Here is a 21,088-nt window from a genome sequence, read left to right as displayed (position 1 = left end):
AAATAGAGTCAATACTGTTGGAACTGAAAAATGCTTCAGAGGGTAAATTTTACATGTTTTTTTTCCTATCAAGGTTAAAAGCGTTTTTTTGAAGTTAACAAAGAGTGATATCATTTATTAATAGAAGTTTCTATACAGCAAGAAGATATAATAATTACAAATATCATGAAACAAAAATTCACAGAATTGAAAGGAGAAATAGGAAGTTCTATGATACAGTTGTAGATGTCAATACCCCACTTTCAATAATGGACAGAAGAGCTAGACATAAGAAAAGTAAGGAAACAGAAAACTCGTACGCAGCACAGTAAACCAATTAGCCCTAACAGACATATATAGAACGCTCCACACAACAACAGCAGAAAACACATTCTTCTCAAGTACACATGAGACATGCTGTAGGATAGACCACATGTTAGGCCATGAAACAAGTCTCAATAGGTTTTAAAAAATAAATATCATACAAAGTACTTCCTTTAGCCATAACAGGATGATGTTAAAAATCAATACTAGAAGGAAAATGGGAAATTTCACAAATAAGTGGAAGTTAATACATTCTTAAACAACCAGTGGGGTCAGGGCCGGCCCGGTGGCACAGTGGCTAAGTGTGCACCTTCCACTTCGGTGGTGTGGGGTTCACTGGTTCGGATCCCAGGTGCAGATATGGCACTGCTTGGCAAGCCATGCTGTGGCAGGCATCCCACATATAAAGTGGAGGAAGATGGGCACAGATGTTAGCTCAGGGCCAGTATTCCTCAGCAAAAAGAGGAGGATTGGCAGTAGATGTTAGCTCAGGGCTAATCTTTCTCAAAAATAAATAAATAAATAAATAAACCAATGGGTGAAAGGGGAAATTAGAAAATATTTGGAGAGGAATTGAAATTGAAAATACCACAAACCAAAACATATGCAGAAAAATCAATTAACACAGGAAAAATTACTAAATGCAAATTTAAAAAGAAGAAAAATCTCAAATCAACAACCTAACTTTACAAATTAAGGAATTAGAAAAAGAATAAACTAAATCCAAAGCTAGGAAAAGAATGGAAATAATCGAGATTAGAACACAGATAAATAAAATACACATTAGAAAAACCGAGAAAATTAACGTAACCAATAGCTGGTTCTCCTAAAAGATTAAAAAACTAACAAACTTTTAGCTGGACTGAATAAAAAAAGAAAGAGAGAGAGACAAGATGTAAATAGCTAAAAATAGCTGGGGTGGGATATTACTAACAAAGTTACAGAGACAGTACGAGAATACTATGAACAACTGAACATCAAAAAAATTAACTTACAAGATATGAAAAAATTCCTTGCAAACTACCTAAACTGACTCAAGAAGAAAACGAAAATGTCAACGAACCTATAACAAGAGACTGATTCGGTAATCAAAAACCTCCCAACAAAGGAAAGTACTAAAAACAAGGCTTGTGAACTCTACCAAACATTTAAAGAAAAATTAACACAGATCCTTCTTAAAGCTTAAATCCTTTTCTCCTCTTTTTCAAAAAATTGAAGGATATACCTCTTAACTCATTCTATGAGGTCAGCACTACTCTAATACCAAACCCTTCATAAGAACAGAAAATTACAAAGCATTCTCTCTTACAAATGACCCAAATCAAATCCAACAGCATCCTAAAAGAACTCCTCACTATGACCAACTGATTTATCCCAACAGTGCAAGGGTGGTTCAGTAAGAAAATCAATTACTGTAATACATCATATTAATAAAATGAAGGGAAAAATCGGTATGATCATCTCAATTGATGCAGAAATGGCATTTGACAAAATCCAACACTCTTTCACAATAAAAACTATCAGGACACTAAGTAAAGGAAAAATTCCTCAACATGATAAAGGGTATTTATGAAAATCCCACAGCTAACACCATACTCAATGGTCAATGACTGAAAGATTTTCCCCTAGGACCAGGAACAAGACAAGGATACTCATGTTCACCATCACTACTCAACATGACTGAAATTCTGGCCAGAGCTATTAGCAACCCTTCGCCCCCCCAAAAAGAAAGAATTAAAATGCATCCAAATTGGAAAGATGTAAAACAATTCAAAAATGACATGATCATCTACGTAGAAAAACCTGTCTACAGAAAGCTACTAGAGCTAAAAAGCAAATTCACAAGTTACAGGGTACAAGATCAACAAGCAAAATTCAGCTGTGTTTCTATATACCAGCAGTGAATTACCCAACAAAGAATTTAAGATAGCAACTCCCTTTCCAATAGCATACGAAAGAGTAAGACTTCGGAATGAATTTAACAAAGGAGGTGAAAGACAAACATAATGCCAAAACTAGAAGGACCTGCAACTAAGATATACAACTATGTACCAGCAGGGATTTGGGGAGATAAAGCAGGAAAAAAAAAAAAAGAAAGAAAGAAAGACAAACACTGAAACTACAAAACATCACTTAAAGAAAATAAAGATTTAAATAAATGGAAAGACATACATGTGCCAGGATAGGAAGATTTAACATTGTTAAGATGTTAATACAACCCAAAGCAATCTACACAATCCCTATCAAAATTCCAAGAGCCTTTTTGCCAGAAGTGGAAAAGCCAGTCCCCAAATCCATATAGAATTGTAAGGAGTTCTGAAAAGCCAAACAATGGTCAAAAAGACTTTGAAACTTACAATAAAACAAGACTACTTAAAAACAGTATGGTACTGCCATAAGGACAGACATACAGACCAATGGAGTAGAATAGAAAACCCAGAAATAAACCCGCACACAAATGGTCAACTGATTTTCAACAATGGTACCAAGACATTCAATGGGGAAAGGACAGTCTTCTCAAGAAAAGGTGCTGAGAAAACTGGATATTCACATGCAAAACAATGAGGGTAGACCTCTACCTTACATCATACACAAAAATTAACTCAAAATGCATCAAAGACCTAACCTCAGGAAATAAATACATAAAACTCTTCTAAGAAAATGCTGGGGAAAATCTTCATGCCATTTGATTTGGCAATGGTTTCACTGGTATGATACTAAAAACACAAGCAACAAAAGAAAAAAGTAAAGAAACTAGACTTAATTAAAATTAAGACACTTTGGACAAAATCTTCCCATTTGCAACAACATGGATGGACCTTAAGGGTACTATGTTAAGTGAAATAAGCCAGACAAAGACAAACACCATATGATGTCACTCATATGTGGAAGATAAACAAACACATGGACAAAGAGAACAGATTAGTGGTTACCAGAGGGAAAGGGGGCTAGGGCGTTGGCGTAAGGTTACGGTAAAGGGGGACATATATATGGTGACTGACAAATAATAACGTACAATTGAAATTTTACAATGTTCTAAACTATTATGACCTCAAATTTTTTTTTTTTTAAGTTGAGACTTTTTGTGATGAGGATGATGTCAAAGTTTGGATACAGATAGCGACGATGGCTATACAACATTGTAAATGTATTTAATGAGTGCCACTGAAAAGTCATCAACCAAAATCTCAAAACAAATTAAAAAAAAAAAAACAAGCCTTATGGGATAAATGAATACCTTAAAAACCACGAGAGAAAAATTCTTCCAACAAAAACTGATGGGAGACATACATACATACATATTTTTATATATATCTCTCTCTCTTTGTAAAACATTAAAAATAAAAGTTGTTTGTTCAGAAAACAATGACTATTAGTCATGTCTACTATAAAGTTCTGAGAGAAAATAAAAGTAGCTCTAGTATCTTACATGTACAAAGAAAAGAGACTTCTTACGGGTGTAAAAACCCAGAATATAATATCCACAAATTTCTCTTCAGGAAAAACAAAAGATTACTCCGTGATTCCTGAAACCCACAAGAATAAATACAAATTAACTCTGGAATAAGGAAAAAAAAGTAAGAAAAACAGGAATGAGGAAAAAGGATTTCTGGTGAGTCATATACCTAAACACAAAATTAACTCTAAACAACTACGGGAATTATGGTTATAGTGTAGAATTTAAAAGCTATATAATTTAACAAAGTACAAATAACATAATTGATAAAAACTGGGAAGTGGAAAATGAGAAGACAGGACAAAAATGATGAGAATTTCCTCATCTTCCATAGAAGAGAATCAATCAATACTATATTTTAGAATGAAAAGAAACAAACCCATAAAGAAAATGAGAATCAATAAGTGATTTCAACAAATTTCTGAATGACTAAAATGAACGGGAATACATTTTAAAATGTATAGCTCGAGAAAGCTGTAGTTCAGAATAATTTGTAAGTGAGCTGCAGAGGAGTTAGGTCAATCTTCCCAATGTAACTAGGAAAGATTCTGGACTCAAAGGACCAGACCTGTTGGACAGCAGGAATGAGTCATGGAGATGAAAACAGAAGATTTCACGGTTTTAATTAGAGAAAGTGAGAAAAACACAAGCAGCCAACCTACACCAACCATCCACCAGGGTTCTTTCCTGGGTGAAAAAATTATATAAACCCATAGCTTTTAGGTGCAGATATTGATACCTCTTTTCATTCTCTCTTTTAGAAGTTACACAAGCAGAAAGTGTAGTGACACTAAAGAGAAAAGTACAAGTTGTTACACCTCCATTACTACCCCAGAAAATGTTGCCAAGCAGAAGTCCCATTTGAAAGAAAGCTCTAATGGAAAAATATTTCACAACATCCAAGAATATCTAGGCCACTTAACGATTTGTCTTTCTTAAATATGAATGGATAGCAAAGGTGTATCAAGAGACCCAACAACATAAAGAATATAGTACAGACAGGAGGTGTGAATATACACTATAAGAAGGAATAATCATTCATGTTAACAGCTCCTAAAAAGGTAGGATTCAAATCATAAAATGTAATATAGAGAGGCATATTGCAACAGCCAGATTATAACTGAAGTACAGTCATAACTTCGCATAACAGTATGCAATGTCTTATAAAGCAGTAATCTAAATGTGTGTGCAACTAAGTACACAGGCAGAAGCTAATAACCACGAGAGTACATATCAGTGTTTTTAAAATCGGTCATCATTCACCCTTTGAGAATCTGAAGAAAATTTGCACATATCGTCACAAAATGTGCATAGTGAACATCAGAATCAAATGATATTTAAGTTCCTTCTAAATCCTAAAGAATTTGACTTCTGTCATTGAGACATGAAAATCTATTTTTAAAAAAGCTATTAGCTCCATTTTAAGATAAAATTATTATCCCAAGGGGCTGGCCCAACGACCAAGGGGTGAAGTTCACGTGCTCTGCTTCGGTGGCCCAGGGTTTCGCCGGTTCGGATCCTGGGCGCGGACATGGCATCAGTCATCAAGCCATGCTGAGGCGTCGTCCAACATGCCACAACTAGAAGGACCCACAATTGAAAATATACAACCATGTACCAAGGGGCTTTGGACAGAAAAAGGAAAAGTAAAAACTTTAAAAAAAAAAAAAAAAAAGATAAAATTACTATCCCAGTAAGTTACATAAATTTATGCAAAAGTTCTTAAAATTTTGAAAGCATTTAACAATAAATTTCAATAGAGTGGAAAGACTTTAAAGTTTATTTTTTTGATGTCCTATGACAAAGACCTGATGGTAGAAGGGTGTGGAGAGAGATGTAGAGAGGTAACCCAATAAAACCAGAATATAAGAAACTTTAAATGGTAGAGAAAGTCATTTAAATGTTAAAATGTTTACTTTAACTTTATATACTAGTTTTATATTTGCTGAAAGACTAATACACACACGTAAAAATTTCAAGCATAGACACAGACAATAAAAAGGAAGTCTCCCACCTATCCCAGGCCACTTCCCCAAAAGCAAACCTGTTAAAATTTCTGTATTTTTCTAAAATCGTCCCAGGAATTCACAAGTACAAAGAGAATATATATACGTATGTGCATCCTCTTTTTCTAATTGTTTTAATAGAATCCAGCATCACTTAACGGTGATACGTTCTGAGAAATGTGTTAGGCAATTGTGTCATTGTGCAAACATCACAGAATGTACTTACACAAACCCAGATGGTATAGCCTATTGCACACCTAGACATATGGTACTAAGCTTATGGGACCACCACTGTATATGCAGCCCATCATTGGGCAAAACATCATTATGTGGTCCATGACTCTATACAGTGGGAGAATATAAGTGTACTTGCTGTTTTCTCTTAATAAAAGATCTATTACCCATGCAGAGCTTAACAAATATATTTCCTGGAGATCATTTTACATGAACATAATACAGCAACTTCAGTCCTTCTCGTGGCAACACAACATTCTATTATATGGACTTCCAAAACTTATCTAACCAGTCCTACAGTGACAGACATTCATGATCTGCTAGTACAGTCAATGTTGTAGCAAACATCTTCATGTGCACATATTTACAGCATAAATTACCAGAAACAGAATTTCTATACTGTTTCCCAAAAGTTATACCACACTCTGGTCAATATAGTGTATTACTGAACATAATGGGGATTACCCAATACATGAAAATGCTATTACATTATTTGAACTTACATTTAATTACAAACAAAGATAAGCATTTTTCAAACACTTATAAACCATGTGCACTTCTTATATCAATTTCTTGTGTGCCATATTTGTCCATTTTCTCCTTGGATTGCACTGTGATACAAACAATGAGAAGAGCAGTAGCCAATCTAATTAATAATAGGTAAATCGTGCATGTACATGCGTGTCTCTCAGGTGAGCAAAGTAACCTGAAAAACTTACTCCAGAGGGGAGGAAAAAAGGACTCAGGCAAGACTCTGTGTGAAACCAATCAACTTGGACACCATGAAATCAGTTACATTTAACTCAAAAGAACTCAAAATGTAAAAGTTACTGATCATTCTAAATCGGTGGTAGATTCAAAAGTAAAGCAATAACAAACCACAGAAACACACAATTAAAACAACCCTTAAAATATACATATTTATTTCATCTTGTTAAGCAAACTTCTAATAGATATTTAAGTTATTGCAAACTATATCAAATTAATCATTCCCTTGCTAGTTTACCTCAAATTTTTGCTAGAGTAAAAGGCTAAAAGTTTAACAGTCACATTATCAATTATAAAGTTGACGAATTTCTGTTTCAATAAAGAATAAATACTTCACTATTCCTAGTTATTTATTCTCTATTATTTAAGACATCATTGTTCTCATACTTTGTGGGCTTGCTGTGAAAAAAAAAATTAAAAATCTACTGAACAAACTAACACTTTCAGAAAGTCATGAAAGAAAATTTCCCTTTACTCTGAACTATGAACTGCTTCTTTAATTTGTTAAAATGACACTGATGCTAAATCTACAATATTAAATAAGGAAAATAAAAAGTAAATGTATTGAAAAATTACCACAACCAATCAAAAAATTAAGATCTCAAGGCACACAATTAATCTAAAATTTAAAAATGTTTCTATATATAAAAAGTTTATGTATATATGCAATGATCATTAAATGTAATAGAAGAAAGAGAAATATAATGGATGAAAGTAAGTATAATGGTGGGCCAGCCCCATGGCCGAGTGGTTAAGTTGGCGCACTCTGCTTCAGTGGCCCAGGGTTTCCCCAGTTCAAACCCTGGGCACGGACATGGTAGCGTTTATCAAGCCATGCTGAGGCGGCATCCTACATGCCACAACTAGAAGGACCCACAACTAAAAATATACAACTATGTACCGGGGGCTTTGGAGAAAAAGGAAAAATAAAATCTTTAAAAAAAAAAACAGAAAGTAAGTATGTATAATGGGAGACATGCTACTATAATAGCAACAATAAATAAAATTAAAATTCCTAAGAGGGTTAACATCAAATAAATCTATGTACAAATAACTTTGAAATGCTGAATAATACAAAAGAAAACAAATGACATGTTTTGGATAGAAAGATCAATTCTCCTCCAATTACTCATTATCATAATAAAAACATTTTTAAAGAATAAGACAATGCTAAAATTCATATGCAGACATAAATGAGACAGAAAAATTCATTAAAACATGAAAGGAGGACAGACCAGCCCTGCTAGATTTTGTAAATTTTGTAAAAAATTTTACAAAAACACAAAGAAAATAAATTAAAAGCACTAGTATAAACCCAGGGAGCAGTAAATGTTTTCTTGACGGGCCAGACAGTAAATACTTTAGGATTGTGAGTCATAAGATCTGTGTCACAAGTACTGTACTCGGTCACTGTAGCATGGAAGGAGCCACAGATAATACATAAAAGAATGTGCAAGGCTATGCGGCAAAAAACTTTATTTACAAAATCAGTTGGTCGGCCTGCAGGCCATTAAGTTTAGCAATCCCGGGTATACCAAATGTCAGTCTACAAAGTCCAGAAATTGTCCAGTCAAGATAAAATTAGTCTCTCAAAGCAGTGAGGAAAAGAGTTACCTAACAAACAAAACGAGGAGAACCGCATAACAAAAAAATGGGAGAGGGGCCAGACTAGTGGTTAAGTTTTGCACACTCTGCTTTGGCAGCCCAGGCCCAGTTGCCAAGCACGGGACCTACACCACTCACTGGTGGCTATGCCGAGGCAACGACCCACACACTAAACAGAGGAAGACTGGCACATATGTTAGCTCAGGGCTAGTCTTCCTCAAGCAAAAGGAAGATTGGCAACAGATGTTAGCTCAGGGCGAGTATTCCTCAAAATAAAAAAAAAAAAAAAAAAAGCAGGGGGAAAAAGTTGGATATATACATGACACCTTGAACCAAGATAAACTCCGACTGGATCGAAGATTAAAATACAGAATTGAAACAGAAATTGTACAGGAAGGAACTAAAGGGAAATTTTCTTATCATCTTGGAGTGGAGAAGGCATTTCAAACCATAACATGAAATCCATAGGCCATAAAAAAAATTCAACCACAAGTTTAAAACCACAAACTTGAAACAGAACAGCAAAACCAACCACCTTAAGCAAAGCAAAACAACACCAAAGTAGAATATAGTCATAACTCACAACACAAGACAAAAGTCCAATTTCATTCATATATAAAGATCTCCAACAAGAAAGAAGAAAACAAGTAAAGCAACTGACAAACGGCAAAGAATATAAATAGAGAATCCCAGAAAAGGAAAGAGAAATGGCTCTTAAACACAAGATTTGCAACCTGATTCATATAAAAGATGCAAATTTAAAATGTCAGTGACAGTACTTTTCACTCATCAGTTTAGTAAATATCAGGAAGTTTAAGCACACAATGTATTGAGGAGGATAATGGAAAAGTGACATTATCACACAATTATCTACCACAAGTAAACCACATATATGCTTTAACCTACAATTCTACTTATAAGTAGGAATTTATCCTACATAATTTTGCACCTGGGTAAAATGAGTGTTACAAGTTACTTACAGCAGCATTGTTTATAATAGAAAAACTGGGGGAAAAATAATGCCTACGAAGGGGAATTGGTTAAATAAATTATGGTACAAACATAAAGAAACACTACGCAGTCTTAAATAAGTGTTTTATATATTGGCATGGAATAATCTCCAGGATAAATCATTAAGTGAAAAAAGTTGGTAAGTCCATTTAATATGCAACATTTGTGAAAGAGAGGACTACAAGAGAAGAAAAATGTTTACAATTAGCTGTTTATACAGAAACTCTATGATGCACATGAGAGGATAAGAACTGCATGCCTGGGAGACAGGGGTAGGAAGGGAAAAATGTATAACACATCCTTTTATATTTAATTTTTTGGATTTTGAACCATTTACTTTTGGGATATATGCCTATTCAAAAAATTAAATACAGAAAGAGAACAGTATAATAGAAAAGAAACATACCAATACAACATTCAGTATAGAAGAGCTGACTGTATAAATGAAAATATTAGGAAAATTTCTCTTAATAACCCAAGAGGGTTTCATGAAGAACCTCCAAATGAATGACTCTCACTTGCTTCAATTCTACCAGTAATATGGGCTCTGAAGCCAGACTTTACAGATTCCTTCCCAACTTTTTCCGTGTCTCAGTTTCTTTAGCTATAAAATGGGGATAACAGAACTTACCTCAAAGGGAAGTAAAGCCCTTAGAACATATTATGAGGAAGCACATAATAAACACGAGCTGTTAATAGTACCTGTGCTGCGGCCCAAATGCAGTCAATATGTTGAGTACTCAGTCTCCCTTCTGCTGCCAAAAAATTCAAAATCACTTGGCACTGTTTGATAATCTGGAAAAGAAAAACTTATTATAGTTAATTTTTAAAAACATTCCTCTCTCTTAATGTAGCAGAGAAGTCATGTAATTGTCCACAAACCTCAATATGTAAATTTGGTCCAAATATATGCTCTACCACATTGTTGCTTATAAGCCAGTCTGCAAGTTCTTTTGCAATGGACCTAAAGCCAAATAATAAAAATAGTTATTAATACGTTAAAAAAATTAGCATCATTTTTTCCTGTGTCTAAAAGGCGAACTCAGTTGAAAACCTAAATTTGTTCACATAGAAATTATAAAGAAGTGATTATATACAATTAACTGTTTAGAATACTACAAAGAACAATTAGAATAAAATATAAGAAACATTAATACCTGAATGTACAATCAAGCAAAAAAAAACCCCCTGAAAAGTTAGGCTAACAACTAACACCAGGTACACAGGTGAGAGAACAGCAAGTATAACACCTAATAAGTGATGTATTTTCTTACTCCAGGACTTTGCCTTCCCACTGTTTAACTTCCATAGTATACACTGAGGCATTCAGGGAAAGTTTCCCAATATGTCCTCTTTGGCAAGATAACATCAGGAAAGTAGGTTACCAAAAGGGTGGGAAAAAAGAACTATCTCCAAGTCAAACTGCAAGTCTCCTGCCTAATACTAATGAAGATCCCACCAAAGTGGTCCCCTCAAAAAAGATATCAAAGGACCATTCAGAATACATTAGTTACATTTACCAACATCTCATCCTTCATTTCAAAAAAAACACTTTTTATTTTAGAACAGTTTTAGATTATCCTTCATAGTTTAAAAAGAGTTATCAATTCTATTCTGAAGTAATACCTCACTAGCACAGAAGTTAACTTATTATGTTAGTTCTACCAATAAGGTAGTGTATCAGTTAACTATCTTTTACACCTTTGAGATATACATGACATATAATAAACTGAACATATTTAAAGTGTACCGTTTGATAAATTTAAGCTTAAGTATACATCTATGAATCCATCACCTCTGTCAAGATAACACATAGATCAACTCGAAAAGTTTCTTTATGCTCTTTGTGATTTCCACTCCTTTCCCAGTCCCCACAACCCCACTCCTCAGACAACCAGAGATGTGCTTTCCATTATTATAGTTTTCATTTTGTCAAATTTTATGTAAAAAATATGACACAGTATGCATTCTTTTGTTATCTGGCTTCTTTCACTCAGCATAAGATTTATCCATTTTGCTTCATTTATCAATAGCCCATTGGCTCTTTCCAGGTTTCGTAATTATGAATAAAGCTGTTATAAACATCTGTGTGCAGATTTTTATGTGGACGTAAGTTTTTAACTCCTTTGGTTAAATATTAGGGAGCATGACTGCTGGATCTTATAGTAAGAGTATGTTGAGTTTTGTAAGAAACTGCCAAACTGTCTTCTAAAGTGGCTGTACCTTCCTGTACTACCACCAGCAAGGAATGAGAGTTCCTGGTGCTCCACATTCTTGTCAGCTTTTGGCATTCTCAGTGTTCTGGATTTTGACCATTCTAAAAGGTGTGTAGTTGAATCTCATTTTTGTTTTAATTTGCATTTCTCTGATGAAAGAGGACATGTAACATCTTTTCATGTGCTTATCTGCCACCTCTATTATCTTCTTTAGTGAGGTGTCAAAGTCTTTGGTGTATTTTCTAATCAGGTGGTTCATTTTCTTACTTTTAAACTTAAGAGTTCTTTGCATATTTTGGATAGCAGTCCTTCATCAGATGTGTCTTCTGAAAAGATTTTTCCCCATCTGTGGCTTCTCTTCTCATTCTCTTGACATTGTATTTCACAGAGCAGACGTTTTTGAGTTTAATGAACTCCAGCTTACCACTTCTTTTTTTCAAGGATCATGGTGTTGTAAGCAAAAGGCCACTGCCATACCCAAGGTCATCTAGGTTTTCTCCTATGTTATCTTCTAATAGTTATAGTTTTCCATTTTATGTTTAGGTGTCTGACCCATTTGAACCAATTTTGGTCAACAGTGTGAGGTCAGTGTTTAGATTCTTTTTTTTAGCATACGGTTGTCCATTTGTTTCAGAACTAATTGTTGAAAGACTATCTTCACTCCATTCTACTGCCTTTGCTCCTTTTTCAAAGATAAGCTGACTATATTTATACTGGTCTACTTCTGGGCTCTCCATTCTGTTCCAATAAGCCATCTGCCTATCCTTTCACCAATACCACACTGTCTTGATTATGCTAACTTTTATATAAGTCTTGAAGGTGGGTAGTGTCAGTCCTGCAAATTTATTCTTTTCCTTTCAATATTGTGTTAGCTATTCGGGGACTTTTGCCTCTCCATATAAACTTTAGGGTCAGTTTGCTGACACCCACAAAATAACTTGATGGGATTTTCAATGAGATTGCAGTGAATCTATAGAGCAAGTGGGGAAGAACCGATACCTTTACAATTTTAAGTCTTCCTATCCATGGATATGGACTCTCTCTCCATTTATTTAGTTCTTCTTTGACATGCTTCATCAGAGTTTTGTAATTTTCCTCATATAGATCTTGTTTGTATTTTGTTAAATTTACACCACAGTATTTCCTTTTTTGTGGTGCTAATGTAAATGGTATTGTATTTTAAATTTCAAGTTCCACTTCTTCACTGCTGGTATACAGGAAAGCAATTTACTTTTGTCTATTAACCTGTATATCCTGCAACCCTGCCGTAATTAGTTCTACAAATGTCAATGCTTTCAGGTTTTCTATATAGATAAAACCAGGTCATCTGCGATTCAACACAGTTTTATTTCTTCTTTGCCAATCCGTATACCTTTTATTTCCTTTTCTTGCCTTATTGCATCAGGTAGGCCTTCCAGAACAATGCTGAAAAGCAGTGGTGAGAGGGAACACTCTCCTTGTTCCTGATCTTAGTACAAAAGCTTTGAGCGTCTCACCATTAAGTATGATGTTACCTGTAGATTTTTTGTAAGTGTTCTTTATCAAGTTGAGGAAATTGTCCTTTATTCATACTTTACTGAGAGTTTTTATCATGAAGGAGTATTCGATCTTGTCAAATGCTTTTTCATCTATTCACATAAGCATGTGCTTTTTCTTCTTTAGCCTGCTGATTACACTAATTGATTTGGAAATATTGAGCTAGTCTTGCAACCTGAGATAAAATCTCAGTTGGCTGTGGCGTATTATCAGTTTTATACATTGCAGGATATGATTTGTTCCTAATACTTTATGAGAATTTTTGCATCTACATTCATGAGAAATACCGGTCTGCAGTTTTCTTTTCTAGTAATGTCTTTGTCTGGTTTTGCTATTAGGGTGTTCTGCCCTCAAAGAATGAGTAATACAGGATTTCCTCTGCTTTTATCTTCTGAAAAGCACTATAGCAAATTGCTATAACGTCTTCCTTAAATATTTGGTAGAACTCACCAGTGAACACATGTGGAACTGGTGTTTTCTGTTTTTGAAAGGTTATTGATTGTTGATTCAATTTAATAGATATAGGCCTATTCAGATGAAATATTTCTTTAAAAATTTTTTAAATGGCTATTATAGAAGAACACAATGAAAAAATTAGTGATAGGTATATTCCGGGTGGAAGAAAATGTTTCAAAATAGGATATGCAGTAAAAAATCCCAAATTTTTTCATCTGTATAGATTATACATAAACTTAGAAGGACTGAATAATTCCTTTTCTTGTTTACACACACAAGAATTACATTTAAGTTTTGCGAATAAAATTTATTCTAAACACTAAAAAAAAGTTGTAAGTTAGCTATATGGGCCTCAAAAGGTAAAACATTAATACATAACTGGTAATGATGTATTTTACCTATTTCTGGTTAGCCCTACAGAAGTTGTGATCTATGATTCAATTCTCTGATTTGCATAACGTACAAAGAAACAATTGAAGAACTAAAAATAATTCGAAAAAGAAGTGACATCAGCATCATGGAGGCATGAGCTCTCCCCTTAGACTCTCTGCTCTAAGAAACAACGAAAAACACACTCATACACCAACAGAGGACATTCACACAACACAAAAGATGTCTGAGAACACATGCAGCCATGTGTCTCAAGGTGAAGTTGTAAGACACCCCCAGAGGAAGTGGAAGGAGCTAAGGGAAATCCTCTCTCCCTTCTGAATGGCAGCGACCCTGGGATTGCTCATGGCTCTGAAAGGGGAGAGGTGCGGCCATAATCAGGAACATCACTGCTCTCCAAGTTCCCTCACAGCCAGTGGGAGAAGTCCCATAGAGTGGTAACTAAGCTATCACAGCACTGTCTTCATCAAGCTAGCACCCCAGGAGAGTGGATAGTGAGGGCCATGCAAGAACACCTCCAGAATCACAAAGGCAAAAGAAAGCGACTTCCCCCTGCTCAGTGCTCCAGTTCAGCCAGAGCGCTGCAAAGAAGCAAAGCAGCCAAGAGCTACAGCAACGGAGACACAGATCACAGCAAGCTCAGAACACAGAGCTCTGACCCCTACCTACTGGTAGCAGGTAACAGTTGCGGTCAGATACTATCACTATACAGAGGCACAGATCCACACTGTCAAGCGATATGAAAAAATATCTTAAATCTCTAGACCAGAAGGAAAATGAGAAGTACCCAGAAATCAATCCTGAAAGCAAATAAATCTATAAATGACAGGGAATTCAAAATAGCTGATAAAAAACTCAACGAGTTGCAAGAAAATACAGATAAACAGTTGAATGAAATCAGGAACTTCTTCACAAAAGAGAGTGAAACTATAAAGAAGAACCAACCAGAAATTTTGGAGATGAGAAACACAATGGATGATATAAAGCGAAAAATGTGGATTCCCTGAACACTACAGCTGATATGATGGAGGACAGAATTAGCAATTTAAAGATTTTATTTTTTCCTTTTTCTCCCCAAAGCCCCCTGGTACATAGTTGTATATTTCTCGTTGTGGGTTCTTCTAGCTGTGGTATGTGGGACGCTGCCTCAGCGTGGTTTGATGAGCAGTGCCATGTCCGCGCCCAGGATTCGAACCAACGAAACACTGGGACGCCTGCAGCGGAGTGCGCGAACTTAACCACTCGGCCACGGGGTCAGCCCCCAGAATTAGCAATTTAGAGGACAGAAATATAGAAATACTTCAGACAGAAGAAAGAGAACTAAGACTAAAATAAATGAAAAAATATCCACCTCAATTAGGAAATGCAACATAAGGATTACAGGTATTCCAGAGAGAGAAGAGAAGGAGAATGAAGCAGAAAGCGTGTTCAAAGAAATAATAGCTGAGAACTTCCCAAACTGGGGAAGGAGCTGGAAATACAAATGAAAGAAGCTAATGGATCTCCAAATGTATCACTGTAAAAAGACATTCCCCAAGACATATAATAGTAAAGCTGGGAAAAGTCAATGACAAGAAATATTAAGGGCAGCAAGGCACAAGAAAATAACTTATAAAGGAACTCCCTGTCAAGCTTTCAGTGGATTTCTCAGCAGAAACCTTACAGGCTATGAGAGAGTGGAATGACATATTCAAAATTCTGAAACACAGATATTTTAAGCCAAGAATACTCTATCCAGCAAAGATATCCTTCAGATATGCTGGAGGAAAGAAACTTTCCCACATAAACAAGAGCTGAGGGAGTTCACTGGACAAGATTTGCCCCAAAGAAATTCTCAAGAAGGCCTTCATACTTGAAAAAAGTCGGGGGACAACTACAACACCCTGACAAGAAGATAGGTAGGCAAAACCAGAAAATTGGAGCTGTCTATCAGAACAGGTTAGCAAACAATTATAACATTAAAGGTAAAGGAAAAGATGAAAAATAAATATAATCTCCTCATTTTAACCACAAACTCAGAAAACAAGATGGAATAAGATGTGACAATAATAACTTAAAACATGAGGAGGAAAGGGATGGAATCAGTTTAGTCTGAGGAAATAAGAGGCTATCATAAAATGGACTATCGTACGAGATTTTTTATACTAATCTCATGGCAACCACTAAAGAAATAATTAGAAGAGAGACACAAATGATAAGTAAAGAGAAAACTAAGAAAAGCACCACAGAAACCTACCTAACCAAAGTGGTTGCCCAAAATACACAGAACGAGAAAGAAAGGAAATGCAGAAGAAGCAGAAAATGCTTGATAAAATTACAGTGGAGCTGGCCCAGTGGCACACCAGTTAAGTGTGCACGTTCCACTTTGGCGGCCCGGGGTTCACCAGTTCGGATCCTGGGTGCAGACATGGCACCGAGTGGCAAAAGCCATGCTGTGGTAGGCGTCCCCCATATATAGCAGAGGAAGATGAGTACGGATGTTAGCTCAGGGCCAGTGTTCCTCAGAAAAAAAGAGGAGGATTGGCAGATGTTAGCTCAGGGCTAATCTTCCTCGGCGGGAAAAAAAAAAACGCAGCATTAAGCTCTCATATATCAATAAACAAAGTAAACATAAATGGATTGAATTCTCAAAACAAAAGACACAAAATGGCAGGATGGATTAAAAAACAAGACTTAACAATATGCTGCCTCCAGGATACACATCTCGGGTGCAAAAAAGCACAGGCTCAGAGCAAAGGGATGGAAGACGATACTCCAAGCTAATGGCAAACAAAAGAAAGCAGGTGTTGCCACACTTATATTAGACAAAGCACACTTCAAGATAAAACAGGTAAAGAGAGACAAAGAGGGGCAGTATATAATGATCAAAGGGACATTCCATCAAGAAGAAATAACACTTATCAATATCTATGCACCCAATACAGGAGCAACAAAGTACATAAAGTAACTATTAATCAACCTCAGAGGAGATTATTAACAACCACACAATACTAGGGGACCACAACACACCACTTACATCAATGGATAGATCATACAGACAAGCAAAAAGGAAATAGTGTAATCAAATGAAAAACTAGACCAGATGGACTTCACAGATATATATGTAACAGTCCATCCAAAAACAGCAGAATACACATTCTTCTCAAGTGCGCATGGAACATTCTCAAGGACAGACCATATGTTGGGAAACAAGGCAAGCCTCAATAAATTTAAGAAGATTGAAATCATATCAAGCATCTTTTCCAACCATAATGCTATGAAACTAGAAATCAACTACAAGAAAAAAGCTGGGAAAGGGACAAAGATGTGGAGACTAAACAACATGCTACTGAACAGCCAATGGATCACTGAAGAAATTGAGAGATCAAAAAATATTTGGAGACAAATTAAAAGGAAAACACACTATACTAACTCATATCTGATGCAGCAAAGCGGTACCAAGAGGGAAATTCACAGCACTACAGGCTTACCTCAACAAACAAGAAAAATCTCAAATAAGCAACCTTAAACTACACCTAAGAAAACTGGAAAATGGAGAACAAAGCCCAAACTCAGCAGAAGGAGGGAAATAATAAAAATTAGGCCAGAAATAAATGAAATTGAAACAAGAAATACAGTAGAAAGGATCACTGAAACAAAGAGCTGGTTCTTGGAGCAGATACACAAAACTGACAGGCCCTTAGCAGGACTCACTAAGAAAACAAGAGAGAACGGGCCAGCCCTGTGGCCAAGTGGTGAGGTTCGCACGCTCCGCTGCAGGTGGCCCGGTGTTTCGTCGGTTCGGGTCCTGGGCATGGGCATGGCACCGCTCATCAGGCCATGCTGGGGTGGCATCCCACAAGCCACAACTGGAAGGACCCACAACTAAGAATACACAACTATGTACCAGGGGGCTTTGGGGAGAAAAAGGAAAAAAATAAAATCTAAAAAAAAAAAATTTAAAAAAGAAAACAAGAGAGAAGGCTCAAATAAATAAAATAAAAAATGAAAGGGGAGAAATTACAACAGATACCACAGAAATACAAAAAGATTATAAGAGAATACTATGAAAAACTCTGTGAACAAATTGGACAATCTAGAAGAAATGGCTAAATTCTTAGACTCATACAACCTCCCAAAACTGAATCAAGAAGAAACAGAGACTCTGAATAGACCAATCCCAAGTAAAGAGATTGAAACAGTAATCAAAAATCTCTCAAAAAATAAAAGTCCAAGACAAGATGGCTTCTCTGCAGAATTCTACCAAACATCCAAATAAGATTTATTACACATCCTTCTCAAATTATTCAAAAAAATTGAGGAAGATAGAACATTTCCTAACACATTCTACAAGGCCAACATCAACCTGATACCAAAACCAGACAAAGGCAACACAAAGAGGGAAAATTACAGGCCAATATCGCTGATGAACATGGAAGCAAAAATCCTCATAAAACTATTGGCAAACCGAATACAGCAATTCAATACATCAAAAGGATTATACACCATAATCAAGTGGGATTATACCAGGGACACAGGGATGGTTAAACATTCACAAATGTGATACACCACATCAACAAGATGAGGAATAAAAACCACATGACCATCTCAACAGATGCAGAGAAAGTCTTTTACAAGATCCAACATCTATTTATGATAAAAACTCTCAATAAAATAGGTGTAGAAGGAAAGTACCTCAACATAATAAAGACCATACTGGACAAATCCACAGCCAATATCATACTCAATGGGGGAAACACTGAAAGGTATCCCTCTGAAAACAGGGACAAAAGTGCCCACTCTTGCCACTCTCATTCAATACAGTAGTGAAGGTTTTGGTCAGAGCAATTAGGCAAGGAAAAGAAATAAAAGGAATCCAAACAGTCAATGAAGAAGTGAGACACTCACTGTTTTGCAGACAACATGATTTTATCTATAGAAAACCATAAAGATTCCATCAGAAAACTATTAGAAATAATCAACAACTATAGCAAAGTTGCATGGTACAAAATCGACTTACAAAAATCAGTTGCATTTCTATACTCTAATAACAAACTAACAGAAAGAGAACTCAAGAATACAATCCCATTTATAATCACAACAAAAAGAACCTCTAGGAATAAATTTAACCAAGGAGGTGAAAGACCTATACAAGGAAAACTATAAGGCATTACTGAAAGAAAAGAGATGATGACATAATGAAATGGAAAGATATTTCACGAATATCGACTGGAAGAATAAGAAAGTTAAAATGTCCATACTACCTAAAGCAATCTACAGATTCAATGTAATCCCAATCAGAGTCTCAATGACATTCTTCATGGAAACAGAACAAAGAATCCTAAAACTCATATGGGGCAACAAAAGACCCCGAATAGCCAAAACAATCCTGAGAAAAAAGAACAAAGCTGAAGGCATCACAATCTCTGACTTCAAAATATACTACAAAGTTATAGTAATGAAAACAGCATGGTACCGGTACAAAAACAGGCACACAAGTCAATGGAGCAGAATTGAAAGCCCAGAAATAAAACTGCACATCTACAGACAGCTAATCTTGAACAAAGATGCCAAGAACATAGGATGCAGAAAGGAAAGTCTCTTCAATAAATGGTGTTGGGAAAACTGTACAGCCACATGCAAAAGAATGAAAGTAGACCATTATCTTTCTCCATACACAAAAATACACTCAAAATGGATCAAAGACTTGAAGGTAAGACCAGAAATCATAAAACTCCTAGAAGAAAATATAGACAGTACACTCTTTTGACATCAGTCTTAAAAGGATCTCTTCAAATACCATGTCTTCTCGGACAAGGGAAACAAAAGAAAAAATAAACAAGTGGGACTTCATCAGACTAACAGCTTCTACAAGGGCAAGGAAACCAGAATCAAAATGAAAAGACAAACCACCAACTGGGAGAAAATATTTGCAAATCATATATCCAACTAGGGGTTAATCTCCATAATATATAAAGAACTCACACAACTGAATAACAAAAAAACAAACAATCTGATGAAAAATGGGCAGAGGATATGAAGAGACATTTTTCCAAAGAAGATATACAGATCACCAATAGGCACATGAAAAGATGTTCAACGTCACTAGTCAATGCACTAGGTCACTAGGGAAATGCAAATCAAAACTACCCTTAGATATCACTTTATTCCCATTAGAATGGCTATAATCACCAAGACAAAAAATAACAACTGTTGGAGAGATTGTGGAGAAAAGAGAACCCTCGTACACAACTGGTGAGAATGCAAACTGGTGCAGCCACTATGGAAAATAGTATGGAGATTTCTCAAAGAATTGAACATAGAAATACCATATAATCCAGCTATCCCACTACTGGGCATTTATCCAAAGAATTTGAAATCAACAATACAAAGAGACTTATGCACCCCTATGTTCACTGCAGCATTATTCACAGTAGCCAAGATGTGGAAACAACCCAAGTGTTCATCAACTGATGAATTGATAAAGATGATGTGGTGTGTGTGTGTGTGTATATATATATATATATATACACACACACAATGGAATACTACTCAGCCATAAAAACAGAAAAAATCATGCCATTCACAACAAAATGAATGGACCTTGAGGATATTATGTTAAGCGAAATAAGCCAGACAGAGAAAGACAAACCCCACATGATTTCACTCCTATGTGGGAGATAAACACATGGACAAATAGAACAGTTCAGTGGTTACCAGGGTTGGGAGGGGCTATGGGCACAAGGGGTAAAGGGGAGCATTTACATGGTGACTGACAAATAGTAATGTACAATTGAAATTTCACAATGTTATAAATCTTTATAACGTCACTTAAATAAAAAATTCTAAAATATATACTCCATCCTTTGTCTTTTGAAGGACAACAAAAGGAGATTCAAGGACTTTCCTAATAGCTGAGAACTGTAACTGAGCAAGTATAAAATCGGATAACATTATCAATAACAACCATTCAGGGCTCTGGAAACATACATATAATAAGACTCCCAAAAGGACTGACGACAGCAGAAAAAAAAATTCAAAGAAATTAAGGACAAAACATCCCAAACTTGATGAAAAATGTTCATCTATGCATCCAAGAATCACAATAAATTCAAACTAGGAGAGAC

At 35.6% G+C, this 21,088-nt stretch overlaps 1 protein-coding gene across 5 annotated transcripts in view; it reads right to left on the bottom strand.

Moving 5' to 3' along the window:
* USP34 (ubiquitin specific peptidase 34) overlaps positions 1 to 21,088 on the bottom strand; it is a 251,988-nt gene that overhangs the window by 159,948 nt on the left and 70,952 nt on the right. For all 5 annotated transcript variants that reach the window (XR_011504013.1, XM_044772515.2, XM_070512047.1 and 2 more), the window contains exons 9-10: positions 10,267 to 10,348; positions 10,087 to 10,179 (exon numbers count right to left, since the gene is read on the bottom strand). Coding sequence is in view for 4 of the 5 variants with exons in the window: in XM_044772515.2 (XP_044628450.1) it covers positions 10,087 to 10,179; positions 10,267 to 10,348 (175 nt within the window). In the remaining variant the exon portion in view is untranslated. The remainder of the gene's footprint in view (positions 1 to 10,086; positions 10,180 to 10,266; positions 10,349 to 21,088) is intronic.

This window comes from Equus asinus, chromosome 6 (genome assembly GCF_041296235.1).
Source record: "Equus asinus isolate D_3611 breed Donkey chromosome 6, EquAss-T2T_v2, whole genome shotgun sequence".
NCBI classification, from domain to species: domain Eukaryota; kingdom Metazoa; phylum Chordata; class Mammalia; order Perissodactyla; family Equidae; genus Equus; species Equus asinus.
Note: the sequence above shows the minus strand (reverse complement) of the source record. Positions and strands in the feature narration are given on the sequence as shown.